Source organism: Saccoglossus kowalevskii, chromosome 7 (genome assembly GCF_978046115.1).
Source record: "Saccoglossus kowalevskii chromosome 7, keSacKowa6.1, whole genome shotgun sequence".
NCBI classification, from domain to species: domain Eukaryota; kingdom Metazoa; phylum Hemichordata; class Enteropneusta; family Harrimaniidae; genus Saccoglossus; species Saccoglossus kowalevskii.
Window position 1 is genome coordinate 18,879,657 of NC_140647.1, and position 19,799 is coordinate 18,899,455.

General features: G+C 35.7%; 1 protein-coding gene across 19 annotated transcripts in view; it reads right to left on the minus strand.

Moving 5' to 3' along the window:
- Nucleotides 1-1,530: 1,530 nt before the first annotated feature.
- Nucleotides 1,531-19,799, minus strand: part of LOC100377263 (catenin delta-2) — a 62,379-nt gene continuing 44,110 nt past the window's right edge. For 10 of the 19 annotated variants that reach the window (XM_085501244.1, XM_085501236.1, XM_085501234.1 and 7 more), the window contains 15 exons: nt 19,256-19,384; nt 16,971-17,430; nt 15,248-15,421; nt 14,443-14,568; nt 14,178-14,313; nt 13,534-13,771; nt 13,092-13,246; nt 12,111-12,228; nt 7,486-7,661; nt 6,411-6,588; nt 5,622-5,772; nt 5,054-5,286; nt 4,590-4,896; nt 3,905-4,047; nt 1,531-3,451 (listed from right to left, as the gene is read on the minus strand). In XM_085501244.1, the coding sequence (XP_085357370.1) occupies nt 3,302-3,451; nt 3,905-4,047; nt 4,590-4,896; nt 5,054-5,286; nt 5,622-5,772; nt 6,411-6,588; nt 7,486-7,661; nt 12,111-12,228; nt 13,092-13,246; nt 13,534-13,771; nt 14,178-14,313; nt 14,443-14,568; nt 15,248-15,421; nt 16,971-17,430; nt 19,256-19,384 (2,874 nt within the window). In that variant the 3' untranslated portion in view covers nt 1,531-3,301. The remainder of the gene's footprint in view (nt 3,452-3,904; nt 4,048-4,589; nt 4,897-5,053; nt 5,287-5,621; nt 5,773-6,410; nt 6,589-7,485; nt 7,662-12,110; nt 12,229-13,091; nt 13,247-13,533; nt 13,772-14,177; nt 14,314-14,442; nt 14,569-15,247; nt 15,422-16,970; nt 17,431-19,255; nt 19,385-19,799) is intronic. The other 9 variants (XM_085501245.1, XM_085501242.1, XM_085501246.1 and 6 more) reach the window with 5 other exon arrangements.

Below are 19,799 nucleotides of genomic sequence, written 5' to 3' on the forward strand. Positions count from 1 at the left end.
TCATCGTCCATGCACAACTGAAACACTCAAGTGTCCAAATAGGACAGTAGTTGAGTGCCATGAACACAACTGATAATCCTTTTAAAAGCCAAAATCTGAGTTTTAATCCGGTTCTTACTATTGATAATGAGAATGCTCATCCCTAGCAAAGTGACTCTTGGATAGTTCTTGACTTTGCAGCGATTGTCACAGGAGACCTTGAGTCAGGGTGCTACCGAGAGGAGTGTCGATAGGGTCTCTGCTTGAACTTTAGTGCTGGTATTGTAGTGCAATTTGAATCTGAGTTAGTTTCGGCATACTGTGGTTATATCAACAGGAGAAACGTGCTGAGAAGTGCAACGTATTATGACAAATTTTGAGTACAACCAGATGAGAATTAAAATTAATGTGGATGTGATCGATAAAACTTGTACTTACCGGTAGTTGCAAAAAGACAATTCAGAATCCACTTACCATCATAGACACTGATTTTTATGGTGGGTTCAGCCATTGTGTCCACTAGAGTGATAGACACAACTATTAATATTCCCTAGCTCTTGCCAATTGTGTGTAGTGAGGTCCGGAAGGAATTGCTGGCCAGCATGTCTGATTGGTCCACGCACACGACATACAAAGTGGTGAAGTTTTGGTTGGAAATGTTCAGTAAGCTTTATTTTAATTTCATGTTATTTTAACGTAAGAGTGTTTAGTTAATTCTGTGGCTTTGCCTCCATTTCCTTGGAGTTTCAGTACAACCACTTTTTCACATAGTGAAATCATACTTACCTTACCAATATTTAATTTGGAACATTGAATGAACTTAATGGGTTAACCATCAGGGATGTGCTTTATGCAATGTCTAATATTTATGGGGTTGTGGCTAATACAACAAACTATATATAGTGTCTCTCCTGATTTTGCATTATCTAATAATCACAAACCATCCTGTGAGAGCGAGTGGATAATACTTTGCAACAAGCAGCCTGTCGGCCGAGATAGCTCCGCTGTTAGCAATGCACATGGCAATTAAAGAACTGAAGATATCATTAGAAAATGAACAAATCTGAGAGAGGTCCACATGTAGTACCTTATATGTATAATATATCAAAGCAATTGGACTTGCGGTTTTCAATAAGTAGTCGAAAATATCACTTTTTACCAAAAATTACAAAAATATTCACCAAAATTAGAGAATTAAAGATATCATCATGAAATGAACAAATCTGCGAGGTCCACATGTAGTACCTATATATGTAATATCAAAGCAATTGGACTTGCGGTTTTTAACAAGAAGTTGAATATTTTTGGTAAAAAGTGATATTTTCACCAAAATTAGAGAATTGAAGATATCATGAAATGAACAAATCAGAGAGGTCTACCCAAGGTACATATACACCAAGTATCAAAGCATTCAGTCTTGTAGTTTTCAAGAAGAAGTCGAAAAAGTAAAACATTGACATGGAAGACACTGGACGCAGACAGACAGACAATCACTCATATCATAAGCTCCACTCAACAAAGTCGACAGCGGAGCTAAAAATGCAGACAAGGTTTTTACTAATCTTAAAGAAGCGGTTTATTTCAAAATTCACACAAAAACTGATTGTTTAGTTACATGATAAAGAACTCTAATCATCCCACAAATGTGTGTGTACAACAATGGGGAGAACATCACTTAGTAACAGATGAGATGCCAGCCAGCCAAAAAATACAATAAAACATTTCCGCCTCCTACAAACAAACAAACACTAAAATAGTCAGAATAATTATATTAAAATCAATGAAAAAATAAATCCTATTCTAAGTTTAAGAATGATACAATACTGTATTAAGACGCTTAAGACTTTGTCTTCAACTAAAATCAACTCATTTTAAAGACTACAAAATTCTGACTGAAAAAATACAATATCGTTTAAGCTTTGCTGTTTTTTTTTAAGAATTTTAAAAATATCCAAATTCCCAGTAGTGCATTAATATATTTTTTTCATGTTGTGCTTTATACATTGTTTGTCTTCTATAAAGTATTCGTTGAAAAAAAAAAGCTAAAATTAGAAATTTCATAATTGTATTGCTCAATTTTTTTTTTTTCAAATGCATGGAAGAATGTACAATATTTTGTTAAAATAAGAACCCAGGACAAAAATTATTGTCACATTATATCTCCTTCATTTGACATTTATCCTGGTCACAAGTTCGTGACCAGAGCTCTTCAGATTTACAAACCCACGATTCACACTTACACAGCGTACACACAACATGCCAGCTATGACTTTGCAAGACTTGTGGGGCCTGGAGAGCAATTACTCTAGAAAGCAATTAATGTATCATTTTCAGTTCATCTGGTGGCTACATACAGCCTTGTGGTAGAGGATACCATCTCTCCCTTGCTATACAAATGTGGACTCGGGACACAAGCAGTGTCAAGACCAAATATGATTAACAAAATCCTACATCAGAGACAATTTCTCTAAGCAGGAACAATGTTCATATACATATATAACATCCTCTATTGTGTCAAGATAAGATCATCCAACGAAGTGATTATTGCTTGTGTTTAACAGTTCATTACTTTTAAAAGTCCATCCCATCAGAGGTTCAGTTAACCTGCACCCCCCACTGTATAATGGATAAATCCTGATCATATGAGAGAAGATCAAAATGCAATGTCAGAAGAGACGAGCAAAGTAGTAATAAATGCAATTCTTTGCTAATATACACAAATTGTGAATTCGGAAAGAAACAATGACATGCAAAAAAGTTACAACATGCATGAAAATTAAAGTCTTTCTACAGAATGTGTTTATAATTTCTTTTTAAATGATCTTTACCAATGATCTTTATGTACAATACACAGAGTGTCATTTTGTTCAAGGGAAGGAGGTTAATTAAATGCAAAGCCTGCCTCTGTGTTGAAAGGTAGCTGTAGGCAAAATTATAATTCCATTTCTCACAAAGACGAAAAAAAGTCTGAATGACCTTCAAGTTTAAACCTATGTAAAAATGTACTCCACAGAGATGGACAGCCTCTGGGTAATGGAGGATGCATGGTACCGGTGTACATTGAAATGTTCACATATATCGCAAGATTATTTTTTTTTATTATTTATTGCAAAATTTGTATGAACTATACATATTATATAAAAAGTTGAAAACGTATGAATAGGATAGGATGACGGTATCGCTTAATGTTTAATACCCTACCACCCCTGCCTAGTCCTGTTGTCTAATTTAACCAATGCTTCACATAAAATGTGGCAGATTTAAAGTTTTTTTTTTTTTTTCAGTTTTCCATTTTTTTCAAATAATGTCAAATAGCAGCAATTTACACCCATGAGTCAGCTGCTTGGCCTCCACCACCGCCATTATCCATTGTTATGCCTTGTGGAGAGTCATAATCATCGTGTTGTCGTGAGGTTTTCTTCTTTACTTGAGCATAAACTGGTTCCCTCGGATCTACTTGGGGTTGAGGTTCCTAAGACAAAGTTATATCAATAGAATTAGTGATAATGACTAGATTTAGTTTCTATCTTGTGCTTTGGGTATATACCAACAGAACTGAAAATTCTCAGTTGACACAATACCATCAACTGCCATAGAGGGCGCACTACTACAGTATTGTGGTTTTGAAAAAGAAACATGATTGGCAAATATTCCATTTCATAGAAATAAAATATCAAATATTCACATGGTAAACAGTGATATTGACCAGACTCAATGGTTTGCTATACCTATACCATAAATGACTGCCACAAAAACATGTATTTTTTATGGTCGGAGGAAGTTTAATGAAATAATTGCATTTGCCATGAAAGCGTTTTAAATATCCACTGCCCTCGCGAAGCATATACCTTGAAAATCACTTCTGAAAACCATCTGTTATGCTGATTAGTGAGCATATTATATGTTGCGAGAGTAATAAACGTACCCTAGACTGGGATGGTGTTCCTCTGGTATAACTTGCATTACTATCTAACGTAGAGTAGCCAGGATTGTTAACTGCACTCATATCTGACATTGGGATATCCTCACGATAGGAAGGAGTTCTGTGCCTGTCATCAAAGTGATCACCTGGAATAAACAATAAAACAGAGAATATAAATAAACTTCAATGACCATCAGGTTGTTATTTTGTCAAGAAAATTACAATACTGAGAAAGTATGGAAATTGAAAATCTATGAGCTAACTTCTTTTTTTGCCAATTTATTCACATTAATACTGAGCTTAAAATGCCTTTTTTCGTACCAAAGTAAGAGTAATATGATCATGTTATGCAAATAACCTAAAAATTAAATAAAAAATTCCCAGTTGTCTAGGTGCTGTTTACTGGTTCATAGCCAGCTGCCTAGGTGCTCTACACATGTACATAGCCAGCTGCCTAGGTGCTCTACACATGTACATAGCCAGCTGCCTAGGTGCTCTACACATGTACATAGCCAGCTGCCTAGGTGCTCTACACATGTACATAGCCAGCTGCCTAGGTGCTCTACACATGTACATAGCCAGCTGCCTAGGTGCTCTACACATGTACATAGCCAGCTGTCCAAGTGTTGTTGCATATAGCCTACACATGCTAGAGTTTACCAAATTATTTTGTTTATAATTGGTTTACCTGAACCATATCTATCATCATAGGTTGGGGCGGGTTGTCCTATATATACTGGGCCACGATCTTGATCTTGCGCTGACCTAAGTGGCAGTGTTGTGTCATAATCTGATCCATGACCCGGAGAGGTCGGTGACATTGTGGATGGTCTGTTATTTGTATCGCCACTCTGTGGCTGTGTTGATGGTGACGATGCTGGCTGTGGAGTTGGACGCGTTGATGTTCGTAAACTGGGTGTAAAATGACCAGCATTCCAGCCATCTTTTTTATACAAAATTCGGAGGTCTTTGAATCCCCACAGTGTCACAAGCACCTAGGTTTATAATGAATAAAATACAAATCCATGAAGAAACGAGAACAGAAATCAGTTGTTAAAATAAAATTTTCCCCACAATAAAAATTACATCACGTGTTGCATACTAAACGAGCAAAAAATTGTCTTTCTGAAGCATCTTGTATAATTTTCTCACCTGATTTGCTGCCCGGACGATCCTCATATCAAACTTATCTCTCATTTTAGACATTGTGACAAGCTTCTCAATTCCACTTGCATCTCGTAATGATTTTGCATTTTCCATATTTCGAAGTATAACTTCATGTAAACAGTTGAGAACCGATATTGTCATGTCAACCGATCGCTTTGATGCCTGCTCACCAGGACCACCCGGTAAACAGAACACAAGGTCCCGCATAGCGTACTTGCCTGTGAAACAAAAAAAAAGATGATATAATTCGTGTTTTGTACATCAAGATAGGAATTATCTTATTGATAGGAATGTAGGCTAGGTTTCTGCTAACCCTTTACTAGACGTCAATTACATTTCGGTTTAGCTACATCTAATTGCAACTTTTGCCACCAATCATTAAGACAACCTGGTAATTGTGGAGTTGAAGAGAAAATGGTCATTAAAAAAATGTGTCATCACACACAGAAAACATTGCTTAATATAAAGCAGATATGACTGTAGAAGTTTTCAATTTGTCACTTAAATATTTGAATTACCACTGAAAGACAAGTGGGTCAGTTAAGTTCTTTACCTATCAGTTCTTTATTTCTTGGATCCAGTGAAAGATTCCGAAGTGCTTTGGATACGGCACTCACCACTCTATCATTATCCATTCGCAACAACTCCACCAACACTGGCAGACCTTTATCTTTACGAACACTAGCACGAATATATATCGCCCACTGAGACAAAAAATAACAAACACGTATTATAATACAAGCCATGCATGGCAAAGTCCCTGTTAGTTATCAAATTTAAGATATATAGTTTTGTTTATAGTAATATAGCTGGAATATAAACATGTCAGGAATATGATTATGATGATTGTTTAACATTTAAATGATTGACATTTGTATCAGATCGTCAAACGAGTATTGAGAGATATTGCTCTGGAAAAGAATTAATTAAAACAAAATCAGCCATTTTGAGTACATCTATAATGAATATATAAAATTTGAACATAGTCAGTCAAAGCATGTCAGAGATAAGGCTCTAGAAGCCCATTCATTAAAACAAAATGGCCACTAGTCAGCTTTTCTGAACCCGATCTAAAAAATAAAATAACCTGCATCAGGACTAGTTATGTCTAATGTATGTACATGTACCAAGTTTGGAAAAAATCCATCCATAAATGCCAGAAATGCGTGATATTTAATGATTTTTTCGCACATACGAAAGCACGGACGCACCGAGGTCAAAACACAAGTCCCCGTGTTCGGACTGCAGCCAAACGGGGACTAATAATGACAATGAACCTGTATTCAGCATCAGTCTAAATGGACTTCAATAGTGGAATCACAAGATAACAGAATAAACTTACCCTCCATTCTGAAGCTGTCAAGTTCTGGACGGTTCCAGCAGCCGCTTCCAGAGTATCAGGATTAGAACATTCTGCTAACAAAGATAAGTAGGGTCTGCACACTTCAGGTTGCCATAACAACTCCATACCAGCAGCAGGGTTTTGCCTTGGTGGCGGGTTTGGATCAAGTTGCATTTTGCTGTGGAATTAGAGGATGAGTTATATTGTAAGTATACAAAAATTCTCTTCAAAACTGTAAAATATTTTATTCGCTTGGATTTAATTTTCGCTATTTTCGCTGAAGTAATGATTCAGTGAAAATAAAATCCATCGAATATATTTTACATGTATTTTACATTTAACTTATCAAAAATCAGTGAAAATAAACTCTATACAAAACATGTCTTTTCAGCGAAAATTAATTCCAGCTAAAATAAAGTATTCTACAGTATAGTAGTTAAAGAGTTATCAGCTTTTTGGAGGCTGATTTTTAATCTATGTAAAACTGACAAATGAAAAGGAATGTATCGTTGAAACCATAATAAGCCATAGGTGTTGACTGACATTCCATCATTGATTTAGAACGCAGTCACTGATTGGTTAATCTCCGTCTGAGTGGAAAACGCTGTAATGTTCTATTTCACTTTTAAAAGTTAAACGGTAGTTGTGTTCCAGTTTTTAGTTAGTGCTCAACTGTGGGTCAGTTCTACAAGTTTATGTATTTATCAGTTCGTTGAAAAGTTTCGTTCGCAAGTAAATGCAGTTGCTTTTATCAATTGATTCGTGAGAGTTCAAGTTTCGCTGAAATCCTACTCAAGTTGGAATGTGGCCAACCGAACCCGACCACAGAATGCACAAACTAGTAAAATAATGGTCACATGACCTGAATTTACACCAATAGCAAGTAGATACAAGAAAATCTAACACGCTAACAATGATGACCAATTTCCCTTCATCTTAAAGATTCAATTCAAAGACATTGAAAGTCTGAGTTTAACAATTAATGATAAGATTTGAATCATTTATTCATAAGTTGAAAGAGTCAAGAAAAAACGCAATGCATGTTATGGTGATGTAAGTGAATGGTGAAACATACTTTAACTGTTGGTCCTTTTTCTTCTTGTCACTACCACCACCAAAACATCCTGTATCATTAGGTTTGTTTTTTGATGGTTTATTAGCTTGTCCTTGCATTTCATTGTCAGGATGGCGTACTTCCGCAGGCATATGATACGAAAGATTTCTTAAAATACACATACAATTCTCAACACACTGAAAGCAAAGTAAAAATTGATAATCAGCGAGGCAAATAAATTCCCATTTTGCAAATAGGTAAAACATCACTCCAAGAATGAGCTAAAAACACAATTTTAAATCAATACTGTTTTAGCTAATATACTAAAAAATCGATAATCTACTACACTTTCCCGCCCATTTTATTTTGAAAGTACTGGAGGGTTTTATTCCGTGGACAAACACATCCACAAAATTCATTTACCTTCAAGGACAGACAAAGCCTAACTTAGTGTGTGGACCTTTTTTATTCTTGTTCTACCGTTACCGTTTCTCATCCACAATCCCAACATTTGACAGTGTATATATGTTGGTTGGGGGAAGGTAGTATACAAATTTAGGATGATGGTTTTAGTGTTTAAAGATGCTTACAAATGCAATGTATAGTGTTATATGGGTTAAGCTTGCAAGAACCTCTAAATAGGGATGAAGGTCTCATGCCACTAATCAACCAATGACCGTTCATAGCCCTCAATTGAAATGCCTTGCAAGAACCAAGGACATTTTTTTAAATATTTTTTTTCTCAGGTGCGCCCTGTTTGAGGGCGTGTATCACTTGGGTCAAAGGTGAGACTAACATGTGGTCTTTTGTTTACGACTTAGTGGCTGTGTACCTGTGGGTTTATTCTGTGTGTATTTAGATGTTCTAATCTTGGTGTTTTTGGCTTGTTGATTTCCCATTTTTGAGCCATGTTTTCAACTTTGTTCATGATTTTCATATAGCAATCTCGTCATATGTTAACATTGTTGCCTATGGAGATTCAATTAGTGGTACGAGATCTGAATAAAAATAGACCTATAGCATGGTGCAGCGCCCCCTATGGCCATGGTGTGAAAGTAAGATTGACATAGAGGGCCTCCTCAAATACCAGTCCCTGAGTTACTTGTTGATAATGATTTAAATTATACTGAAATCTGGACTGTAATATGAGCATAAATGTTACAATCTCAGAAACACACCCCTAATAATTCACTATGACGACAAACGGCCCGAAATCTTATCTGAGATTTAAATACATCAGCACTATAAGACCACTTTTCCGGAAGTAGCAAAACTGGGGTGCAAAAATACTCCTGCTTTGTCATGGCGGAAAATACAAACATGTCAGTTTACTAATAGTCGATAGAAAAGAATTTTATTTATGTTACTTCAATTGGTACACCCAGAAGCACAATATCACGCGTGCAAGTTTACGTTACACTCCAATTGTCGAAGATACAGCTTTTCGCATAAACACGCATGCGAAAATCCGCATCTTCGACTTCCGGAAAAGTAGTCTATATAGTGCAAAGGTCATATTTGGTTTTCTTCAACCAATCCCAGTGAAGGAGTAAATAAGTAATAAATAATAAACTTTATTAATCAGAGAGGACCTGATGCATTACAATCTTCCTACAGGGGGCTATTCAAACAGTTTTCAGTAGCAGTTAAACCCTAATATTTATGATAATCATCAACTGTCTAATTTTTCAAACATAAATTTGCTAAAGATGTAATGTGATAACCCTGTGTACTTGCCCTGTATTAAGTGTCATGTCAGAGTAAAAGATCAGGCACAACAAATCGTATTATATACAGGTCATGCCAGGTTAATCAGATATAATCTACCAAGATTGAAAACTTCAGCAGTAATTATGAAGTCATATTGCATCAATGTTATAATATTTCACATCACTAAATACCGTAAACCTCATTAATTTGTGAGTTGAATACTTGTTACAGCCAATCTGAGAATTATTCAGTCAGTTGGTTTACATGACTTGCAACTGTTTATCACCTTATGAAATAGTAAAATGTTTAGACATAACCCAAGCAGTTAGCCAGTTCACTAGCGAGTTTGCAAATTGGTAGCCCCAATACTTCGGAGACTTACTGTAAAACACTGTTTTTTATCAAATGTTGTATTGACATGCGCACAGTTCAGGCATAGACCCTCCAGATCCTCCAGACCCTCCTCCCTCTACTGGAGGGTCTATGGTTTAGGTCATTCCATTTTCATGCTATACGAGGGGCAGTTTTTCAAAATGAAACATGTTCATTAAAATATATGGACAAATTATTTTGAAGTGTTTCCTAAATCACACACAGTGTAGATAAACTAGAAATGAAGAATTATTATTGAAAATGTACAGAAAGTTTGCAAATCATCATGTTGATCACCTTATGAAATAGTAAATCAAACACAGTACGCCATCTGTCAAGCAAAGACACCAAGTTTAGAACAAGCAACTGCCAAAATGCTTTGCAAAATTGCGAACAATCTTGCTAACCAACTGTACGAAAAATTCACAGAATGGCTGTAATAGAGGAAAAACCATGCAATTGTGTAGCAAAGGAAATTTCATTTTGGATAAATGAAATAGCGAGTTGCAGAAATTTTTGCGAAACTTCATCCTCGTGAATGCCCTCAAGTTGTAAAAATGCAAAAATTAATACCATAGTGGCGAAAATAAAATGGTCCACAGGATATACCAATATTAAGCTACAGTCAAACCTGTGTCAGTTCTTAAATTTCATGGAGGCATCAAAAGCAAATTTCCCCAAGTAAGCGCCGACTATTCCCCCCCGAGTATTTGTGTTCTAAGCCTTGCTTTCATGTTGATAAAATGTATTAGGGGTAATCTTATGCAATGCTTTGTTGAAGGAAACCCGATGGGAAAAGATTAGAACATAAATCAGTCAGCAATGGCTGCTGCACGATAACTTTTCCATGTTGCCCTTTGATAATGCAATTTTATTAATTGTGGCCTTGAAAATAAGGTGCCCTCTCAACTCTGAAGGGTAAGCCCTGCTGGTGTTATTGACCACCAGCCAATTGTAAACACCTTTGGGCAGTCACAATGGAATTTACATGTAATATGACCAGTATCCTGTATGTGACCAGTGACTGCTTATTTGGCAATGGTTCGTTCGGTCAAATGAACTAAAGGGCCAATATAATGGATGATGACACTAAAATTTGTACACTTGTCTCAACACTGACATTCAATTTAATCAAATAAGCATTGTTATTTATTTACACCCCATTTTCAAACATTTGACAAAAATTGACGTTGTACTAAAAAATATTTGTCATATTTATGAAATAGAAAGACCACCTGTCTAATTCCATTAAAGCGATACAGTCGCCATGCAGTGTGTAATCCAATTACATGTAAACAAACAAACATATACATATCAAACATGTTGTAGCTAAACAACTGTAGCGCTCTAAGTACGTTGGATTTAAGTGTATATGAATCAAAGTGCTACCAATAAACTTTGATGTAGCATGTTTTAAAGCGGGGGAGTCGTCACCTGTGCATGCGTCAGATGACCATAGCATGTCATTGTATACAAACAAGTGGTTACCCATGAGCCTTTGCGTTTTTAGCACATGTTATTGTCCATTGAAACTCAATTCCCGTGTGTGTGCGCGCAGGTGACAACCCTCTCGCTTTAAGAGAACATACATAATTAAGAACTTAACACAGTAATGTCTGTCCAAATATCATCTAATAAGTATTTTAATTTGTAACCAGGCAACTCCCTGTACTTAATAGCAATTCAATTCCATATTAACTTCCCAGCACTGGTATTAACCTTAACTGAAAGGTGAAGACTACCATGCTGATATCCGTGGTAACATGACTCTTATCACTTGTCAAATTATCACACACAGGGACACTAAGGTCATGCATGCACAGTTATTTAATCTGGCACACTGGATAAATAGTTGTAACAACATAGCAAATCTAGCGGGATATGGGGAATAACATTTCATGTGGGGTGAAATGAACACTATTGTTACAATCAATTTTAAAAACCACAGAATCATTTACAAATTGTGAATGTGTACAAAGTGGAATGACCTCCCGCAATTACCCAGAGAGAACTCAAACATACAAGAATTTAAAATATGAAACAAATGAATTATTTAATTTGGAGTCAAGGCAAAAATCATTAATACAGTAATCTCTATTTTCCTTTCACATCCTTATTCTGATTAATCTCGTCCTCAACTTCTGCATACTAGCAATTTTATACTTTTGAGTTGAGTTAACAAACAAAATCGATGGGGTGTGCTAGTCGGAAATGTCTGGATGCTTTAGTCGCTGGTGTGTCTGATGCATGTTAGAACGCTCGTAATTTCACGCATTTAGCAAAACGGTGTACCTTTGTAAAAGTGATTTAAATTAACCAGTTCTAATTAAGTAACGATTTTGAGACGTGCATTACAAACCAGTCAGCAACTTAGCTGGCAATGTTGCCGATTTGGTTTTCGCAACAATATGGCAGGGACAGTAAAATATAACTTATTTTGACCATAGACCAAGAATATGTGATGCTACTAATAGAGCAAATACAGTACTTCCAAACATCTTGGACTAAGACTGCAAATACTACAACCTAATCAAGGATAAAGGCATGTGAAAGCATGAACTGACCTTATTATCCATGTCATTCTTGCCAATAGCTGACCTAATTACGAATATCAAAGCATCAACTAATCCTTCACATTCTCTCATCTTGGTTCGTGCCTCAGGGCCAGCTGAACTCACGTTTCTGTAAAGCAGATAAACATGATATAATTACGTAAGTAGATATTGAGTCACTGCAAGTATGCATGGACAGTTATATTTTGCACTTCTTTGTCTTTCTGTATCAAGAAATGTATGAATCAGTACGGTGGTAAAAATTCAGAAAGCAGATTTCCCTATCAAAAAATTACTGGTACATGGTAGTTTTAAAGCAAAATGATCATTGTGGCATGTCTGGTCTGATGTGGGTTCCATGTAAAATACATTGTTTGATCACATAGAATTCATCATTGGACTTTAACAAAGTTTATGAAAGTATCCAGTACCTAAACCGATAACCTTTTTTTTCAAAATCACATGTTTGTGATGTTTGTTTTTGGCGATGGAGTTAAAAATACTGTCGTTGTCAACACTGTACATATTATTGGCAGGCAAGATACAAATGTATGGTTGTCAGACTACAAGGTCAAATTAAAAAATTAAAAGTTTCTGGTCAACTTTATTTTATGAGATCGATAGTGGTGTGTATTTCAAATTTAAGAGGAAAAACTAATTTCATAAAGATTGAGTTTGCCTTTTCAAAAATTCTGACAAAAGTAAGGAATAAGAATGATACACATATGATGACCGGAATCTGAATACTGTAAAATGACTAATTTTCACTGGGTTTAAATTTCACTGATTTACCATTGCAGACATATTCAGTGGGTTTTAAAATTCACAGTTTTATCATTTAAATAATGTGTTCTATGCTAAATTTTACATATTCACTGGGTTTTAATTTAGCGCAATTTCCAGTCAGCGAAATAAGCAAAATTCAAACCAAGTGTATAATTAACCCCTTTACAATAACTGGTTTTAATGTAATATATTGACAAAATCAGTTACCTAAGGCATCCTGTGGTATTACGGAATACAGTCGATAATGGTACATCTCTCGGTTTAGTGTCTTCATCTACATTCCTATCCCATCCAGAATGTGGAATGATGACAACGTTGGTCATCACCGCCAGACCATCGTCAATAATCGGCTTCTTTAATGGCTGTAACATTGAGATATAACAATATGACAACTTTATTCTGGCCTAAAACAAACTTCAATCACAGCTAAATTAACGAGTTAAATGTAAAATATAGGAAAAATACAATATTAGATTGATGCTATTTTAACTGAATCATTTCTTCAGCGAAAATATCGAAAATAACTTCCAAGCGAAAATAAAGTATTTTACGGTACATTTGTTATGCAGGTTGGCAAAAATGTACACACAAGACGTCACAGTGCAACGACCTATAACCCTCATCTCACAAATCTTTATTGAACCCATACCTCTGCAGAAGACAGATTCCAGAGGACACCAGTAACAAGTTCCCTTACGTCGACATCTGGCGTTGATCGCAGTAGCCTAATTAATGCCGGGATACCACCAGCGTTCTTGATGGCTACTTTGTTTTCTTCATTCTGTTTACCGTATGAAATGTTTCGCAGAGCACCGCAGGCACTGCGCTGAATTTCAGGTGTTGGGTGTCCAAGAAGCTCCACCAGTGGGGGAATACCACCAAGACCCCTGGAAGTATGAACACACGATGTAATATTTCAAGAAACTATGCTCTTGACATTCAACGTGGTAATTCACAAGCAGTGGTACTTTTGAACTTCCTGGGCAAATACATTTGTACTAAAGATGTACATTAACAATAATTCTGGATAACAAATTCAGGACCAAGAATCTAATATTCAAAGAAAATGGCAACATTCGTTATGACTGGATCATAGGTACAATGGGTGGATCGTTTGAAATGATTAAAATATTTGTCACAACATGTATAGTCTAAAGTTGTATGAATTTGACCATATGAAATCCATTGTACCGTAGATGGCATTTTGAAAATTGTCAAACCCTCAAATATTAAGCATTGTCCCCATGATTATAATGGTTCGATCCAAGATGGTTGACTATGCGAGTGACATACCTGGTTTTATTTTTGATAGGATCATCTCCATAGGTTAAATGCTGTAGATAAGACGCTGCATTGGACACAATTGCATCATTTGGATGACTTAAATATTCGATAACCTCCTGTAAATCGGGAGCACGCCACCTCTGATCTGCAAAATAGTGAGAGAGAAAAACACTGTAAACGAACACAGCTACACGGCTAGTCAGAAATGCTCTACAGAGTGATAATAGTATGAAATTATAGATTAATTCTGCTCCAGCATAACTATAATGAATACCTCTGGGCCTTCTATCAAGGGTGGATGGTCTGGAATCTGGCAGAGAAGATCTGGAATTTCTACTGCCTGGCGGATCATCTTGCTCTGGCCCTGGGGCCTGCTGTCTTTCCTCTGGTGCTGACATAACTATTAGTAAACATTGAGAAGAAGAAAGGATACAAAGGCAAGAAAGTAAAGACAGTGAAGAAGAAAGAAATAACAGGCTACAGAATTCAAAGCCATTTATAACCCAATCACAGACAAGTTTCTCATAAAAATGTTGGTATTGATATTTTCTTTCAATTTTCAAAATTGTTATTTTTATTTTGCAGATATTTGTTACCTTGACCAGAAACACATTTTCTTTCTGGGCCTGCTCTACCTATGTGGATATTGTAATACAACAATTATCGTAAATTTTGAACAGCTTTTTGAACAGGAGTGATGTAAACCGATTTAATTTTATTTTGCAAGTACAAAGAAATCATAGAATATTGTAAGCAGTGTACGTTCCACTGGGATTTTCAAGACAGGGTTGTCAGTGGTTTTCAAAAAAGTTGTCTCCATAAACACATTTAAATCCTGCATTTATCGCAATGTAAAGTTACAGTATTTTGCGAGCAGCCAACAATGGCAGTGAAAGGGTTGAAATTCTCAGAATTCAGAAGAAGAGTACCGGGAAAATTCTAGTTTCAGACGAAGATTGGTGCATGGGAATGGAGGGGTAAAGAAAGAAGTGCTAAAGAATGGGGAGGACAACTTTTAAACTGTTTTGTCTCACAGAATGTGAGCTAGAGATTCGTCACAGAGACCACAGAATTCTTACCATATGGATCATGTACTGGTGGCGGCCTTCTAAGTTGATCTGTACTCCCAGTTGTTTCCATTGGAGCTAGTGGAGCCCTTTGCATTGGTGGTGTTTCACCCATAGGTTGGGTATACCTCTGTTGATATGGTTCTGGAGGTTCATTATAGCGACTACTGCCAACCGATGGTGCTCCTGTAATCACAATTATAGCGTGTTATCATGAGAAAGTAAAGTACATCCCTTAATCATTATTTTCTCTATTAACGGTAAAAAGATTGATTTGTGAAAGCTGTTAAAAAAGTTAAGAGCGGATTTCAAATTTTGCACTACTGAGCAGGTTACTGCACATATACGCAATGTATTATTTCTCACAGCATTCTAATAAAGGAAGCATTTATCATACTGAAAACTGACTACCAGTAAATTATGTCAATTTTTTGAAATATGTCAGGACTATTGGGATTTCTATCAATACCGAGTAATACTAGTCTTTGTCATGATCTATGTCACCGAGCAAAACTTTGAGAGATATGAAAAAATAATCTCACCATAGAAACCAGTGTATAGATGAAAATTTTGACCTGTTTCCATGACATTTTGTCTTAGTGTCATAGGTTTGTAATATTGTCATAAAAATTTTGTTTATTTGTGAAAATAATTTTCTTTTCTAACAAAAAGCTGTGAGGCACATTTTTAAGTAAGATTAATATTCTTTTCCTGGGCACTTAATAAGTTGTATAGTCAGAATTTATTACAGATCATTTTACAAAATTTCACTAATAGAGCAGATATGATCAAAGTAAATGATTTCCTTTGCCAGAGACATCTCATGGTGAGCCCCAGACATAGCTAAGAACTGACAGATGTACAAAATGACTAATTAATGACACTAGTGGGTGCAGTTTATAAGGATGTATCATTACTACCGACTCAGAAAAATTGCAATGATATCAAATATAAATTTAGCCAGAAAACCACACTACACATGATTACTACAGGATGGGCAATTGCGATGCTGAACTGACATAGAAAACTACGTTTTTGATTATCATCAAATCTAATGACCATTTTTTGGGATAATTATTAACAAATGAAATAAATTTACTGGTAGTTCTTATATGCACCACTTCTAATAAAACAACTCAGTAAGACCCGGAAATTTACAAATTACCAATTTATGAAACATTGGATTTACTTTCAATATTTCCAAATAGGCTGCCAGTATGTAGAATCCGGTTATTACGTGTAAAAACTATCTTTCCTAAAAATGCAGTACACGCAGAATTGACCTATCCAGGCTGTAAAGCTAGGATTGGCAATCCAGGAATAATGTCAACTTTTGCCATAGAGGGCATACTTCTATATTATTGTACAAATTGATCAGAAACATTTTGCAGCGTGTCATCTGTAGTTAATGAGTAATTTTATTATGCAGTCAGTAGGTTAAAATGAATGAAATCAATTGATAAATTTGCGAAGAATGCGACTAACAACTATATTTTAGTCAGGACATGCATTTTAATTTTGTTGTTACGGCAGTGTAAAAGAGCAGGATAGAAAGTCAGCCACCAACTTCTTTCAACGCAAACACGTGTTGCAAATCTGGGAGTCTAAAAAAATGTGATTCATCAACAAAACGTTGATATATTTGAGCAATGCCAAAAAAAATAAAAACACCAAGGACAGTGAGATTTAGGATAACAAAATCTATTCCAGCCACCATTACTACATCTAAACTTACTGTAACGATCATCTGGGGGCTGTCCGTAATCATCTTGTGGTTGGGAACCATATCTATCCCGACTAGGGATAGTATCAAACCTATCACTACCTGGGGGAGAGGGGTCTCGGTAATGCTCGTCAGGGTAACCATAGCGGTCACTCCCTTTGGGAGAAGCTGGTGGCTGATCATGCAAATAGCCGCTACCATGAGGAGATCGTGAAGGAGGTGCTCCATAGCCATATCCAGCTGAGCGCGGAGGTTCATCATAGTCTTGATTACCCAAGTTTGGAGGGTTGCGGTAGTCTGGCTGATCATCGTCAAAGTTTCTCATGTCTTCGTAGGGTTGGTAGTTATCCGGCTGTGGTGGACGTGCTGGACTGGCCGGCGTGTGTGGTGAGTAAGGATAGCTGTCTGTACTTCGTGGGATCGATCCGGTCGATCCTGGATGGTTTTGTCTTGTCCTTGGAACAGAGGAATACTGGGAAAAAACAAAAATACATTTTAAGGCTTTGATTCATTCTTATGGATAACGGAAGACCCTTTAATAACTCAACAATTAGTGCCATTAATGGTAAGACATTATAAAAATTTATCTTGGTACAAACACCACTAAACATTTCCAAATCATTTTGACTCATTCGCAGTAACATTGCGGACAGTATGGTAATATTATACTACTTAAAAATAAAAAGTTATTAAAAATAATTTTTAAAAATTGACTGCTAATATTTAAATAGCATTTGAGTTAAGCATAAAAGCATAGCAACGATGCAAGTATGATTAGTACAAAATGTTTGCTTGATTTATGTTAAATGAAAGATTATAAATCACATGATCATGATGTATATATGTTCAGTTTAATAACTATATGGTACAATAAATAACAATATTTATCAAACATTTCATGCGGGTTTGAAACAGAACAGGCAAATAATTTGTTTTCACAGCTATAACAATTTCATTGACATTCTATTTCAAAAACATCCAGAGTTTCTTTTGAAAAAACATTAAACCGTCATCTCCTCCTCCTCCTTCTCCTCTCCAATACTGACCCCGCTTAGATGTCATGTCTGAACATAGATTAGAATAGATGCAAAAAATTATTTTTTTGGAAACGGAAGTTGTAATAAAAAGATCAATCATTATCACTTATTTTGATCATCTTGGTTTATGCAACCCATGGTGTAGCTCCTATCAGCAGGTTTGCAGACCAAGTGACAATATCAATATTTTGACTCAGTAAGTTGTTTTGGAAGCAAGTTGTATAAAAACAGTAATACGGTATATAACCACAATTATAACAACGTTGTTTTGATACTGAATCATACATTGACCAATCGGAAATGATTTTTTTTTAATATTTGTAATAAGTAGGTTTATTTTGACTACAAGAGTGATTTCTTTTTGAACCAACACTTCAAAGTTAAAGACTTGTTTTCTACAAGTTTGCCAAAAATATATAAATAAATCTGAAAACCTGTATCTCTGAGGTAATCCAAACAGAAATCAAAATTTACTGTACATCAGATTTTTTTTTACATCTACTGAAACTTTGTAGAAACCAGATATATATTCATGGAAAAAATTCATGGAATTGTTACAGAATGAAAACATTATTATACCAGTAGCACAGTTCATAAGTAAAAGCTTTGAAGTCAGGAAGCAGGGTCTTACTTGACATCTTAATGCCTGCTGTCAATTTTGTAATTTTATATTAGATTGTATTTTAGAGATTTTGTTTTATTTAGTAATTTAGTGATTGTATTTGTTATTTGTTTTTTAGTATATTGTGTTTTTGTTTTGTTTTTTATATATATATATTTCTCCTTGTACTTTGTGACCATTTTCTTTCCCTCCGGGGATTGTGTAAGAGTCAATAAGTAAATAATAAAATTATACTGTGCTATCTGGAACGTTTAAACACAAGTAAACAAAGTATTTTCTGCACAAAATGTCATATGTGTTTCAGGGCAATATCTTGTGGACGAGGTCAGAGGATGGGGTCTATTGCTCTTGATTTTTCATTTCATCGAGTACAATAAACAACCTTCAGAATAGATACACTCAGAGTTGTATATCATATGCATGTACTGTAAACCCTGAATGGAACATGGGTGAATGTCTGATGTACCATTTCTATTTATGGTTCAATAGTATCAACCAGAAAACCTTACAACCCAATGAAATGACAATGTTATTATCCCATTGTAAATTGACAAGCGCATGTTGATGTCAAATGGACCAATGAACAGTGACGGTGAAATGTATGCGACTGCAGAGGGTGGGTGGAGAGAGTTTCCAACCTGTTGGCCAGCTGACCGAACAGAACCACTGTATGCAGGAGAAGAAGGCCGGTCACTCATGGATGCATTCTCATCGACAAAGTCAAAAGTGTCAGCATGGGTTGGAGAATAGGGTCCAGGTGAATACTGCTATACAACAAGAACATGTGTATTTTCATCATACGCAGCAAAAATAAAAACATGCAGAAACGAAAACTTAATTAATACGCATGCAACATAGCTATCGTAAATAAAAGCAAGGACAAGTTTAGGTACATAATCACGTAACGGGACTCACTGATTAATAAGCCAACATGCGTTTTAGAGTTACAATTTTGAGTTTAATATTTTTAAACATAATTCTGTTTAAGCGCAATCGCTGCACAGCAAACTGTCGCATAAATAATCACTTGAAGGAGCAGAAAAGCTACAAAGCTATATCTCTATTGATAATGCATAGCGCAGGAAATATCAGTAACCCAGGGCAATCGTAATGAGAAACCAATTTCCTATATGCCTGTCTCACCAACTTAACTTCTATTAAATTCTTAAATATCTTCCAAAT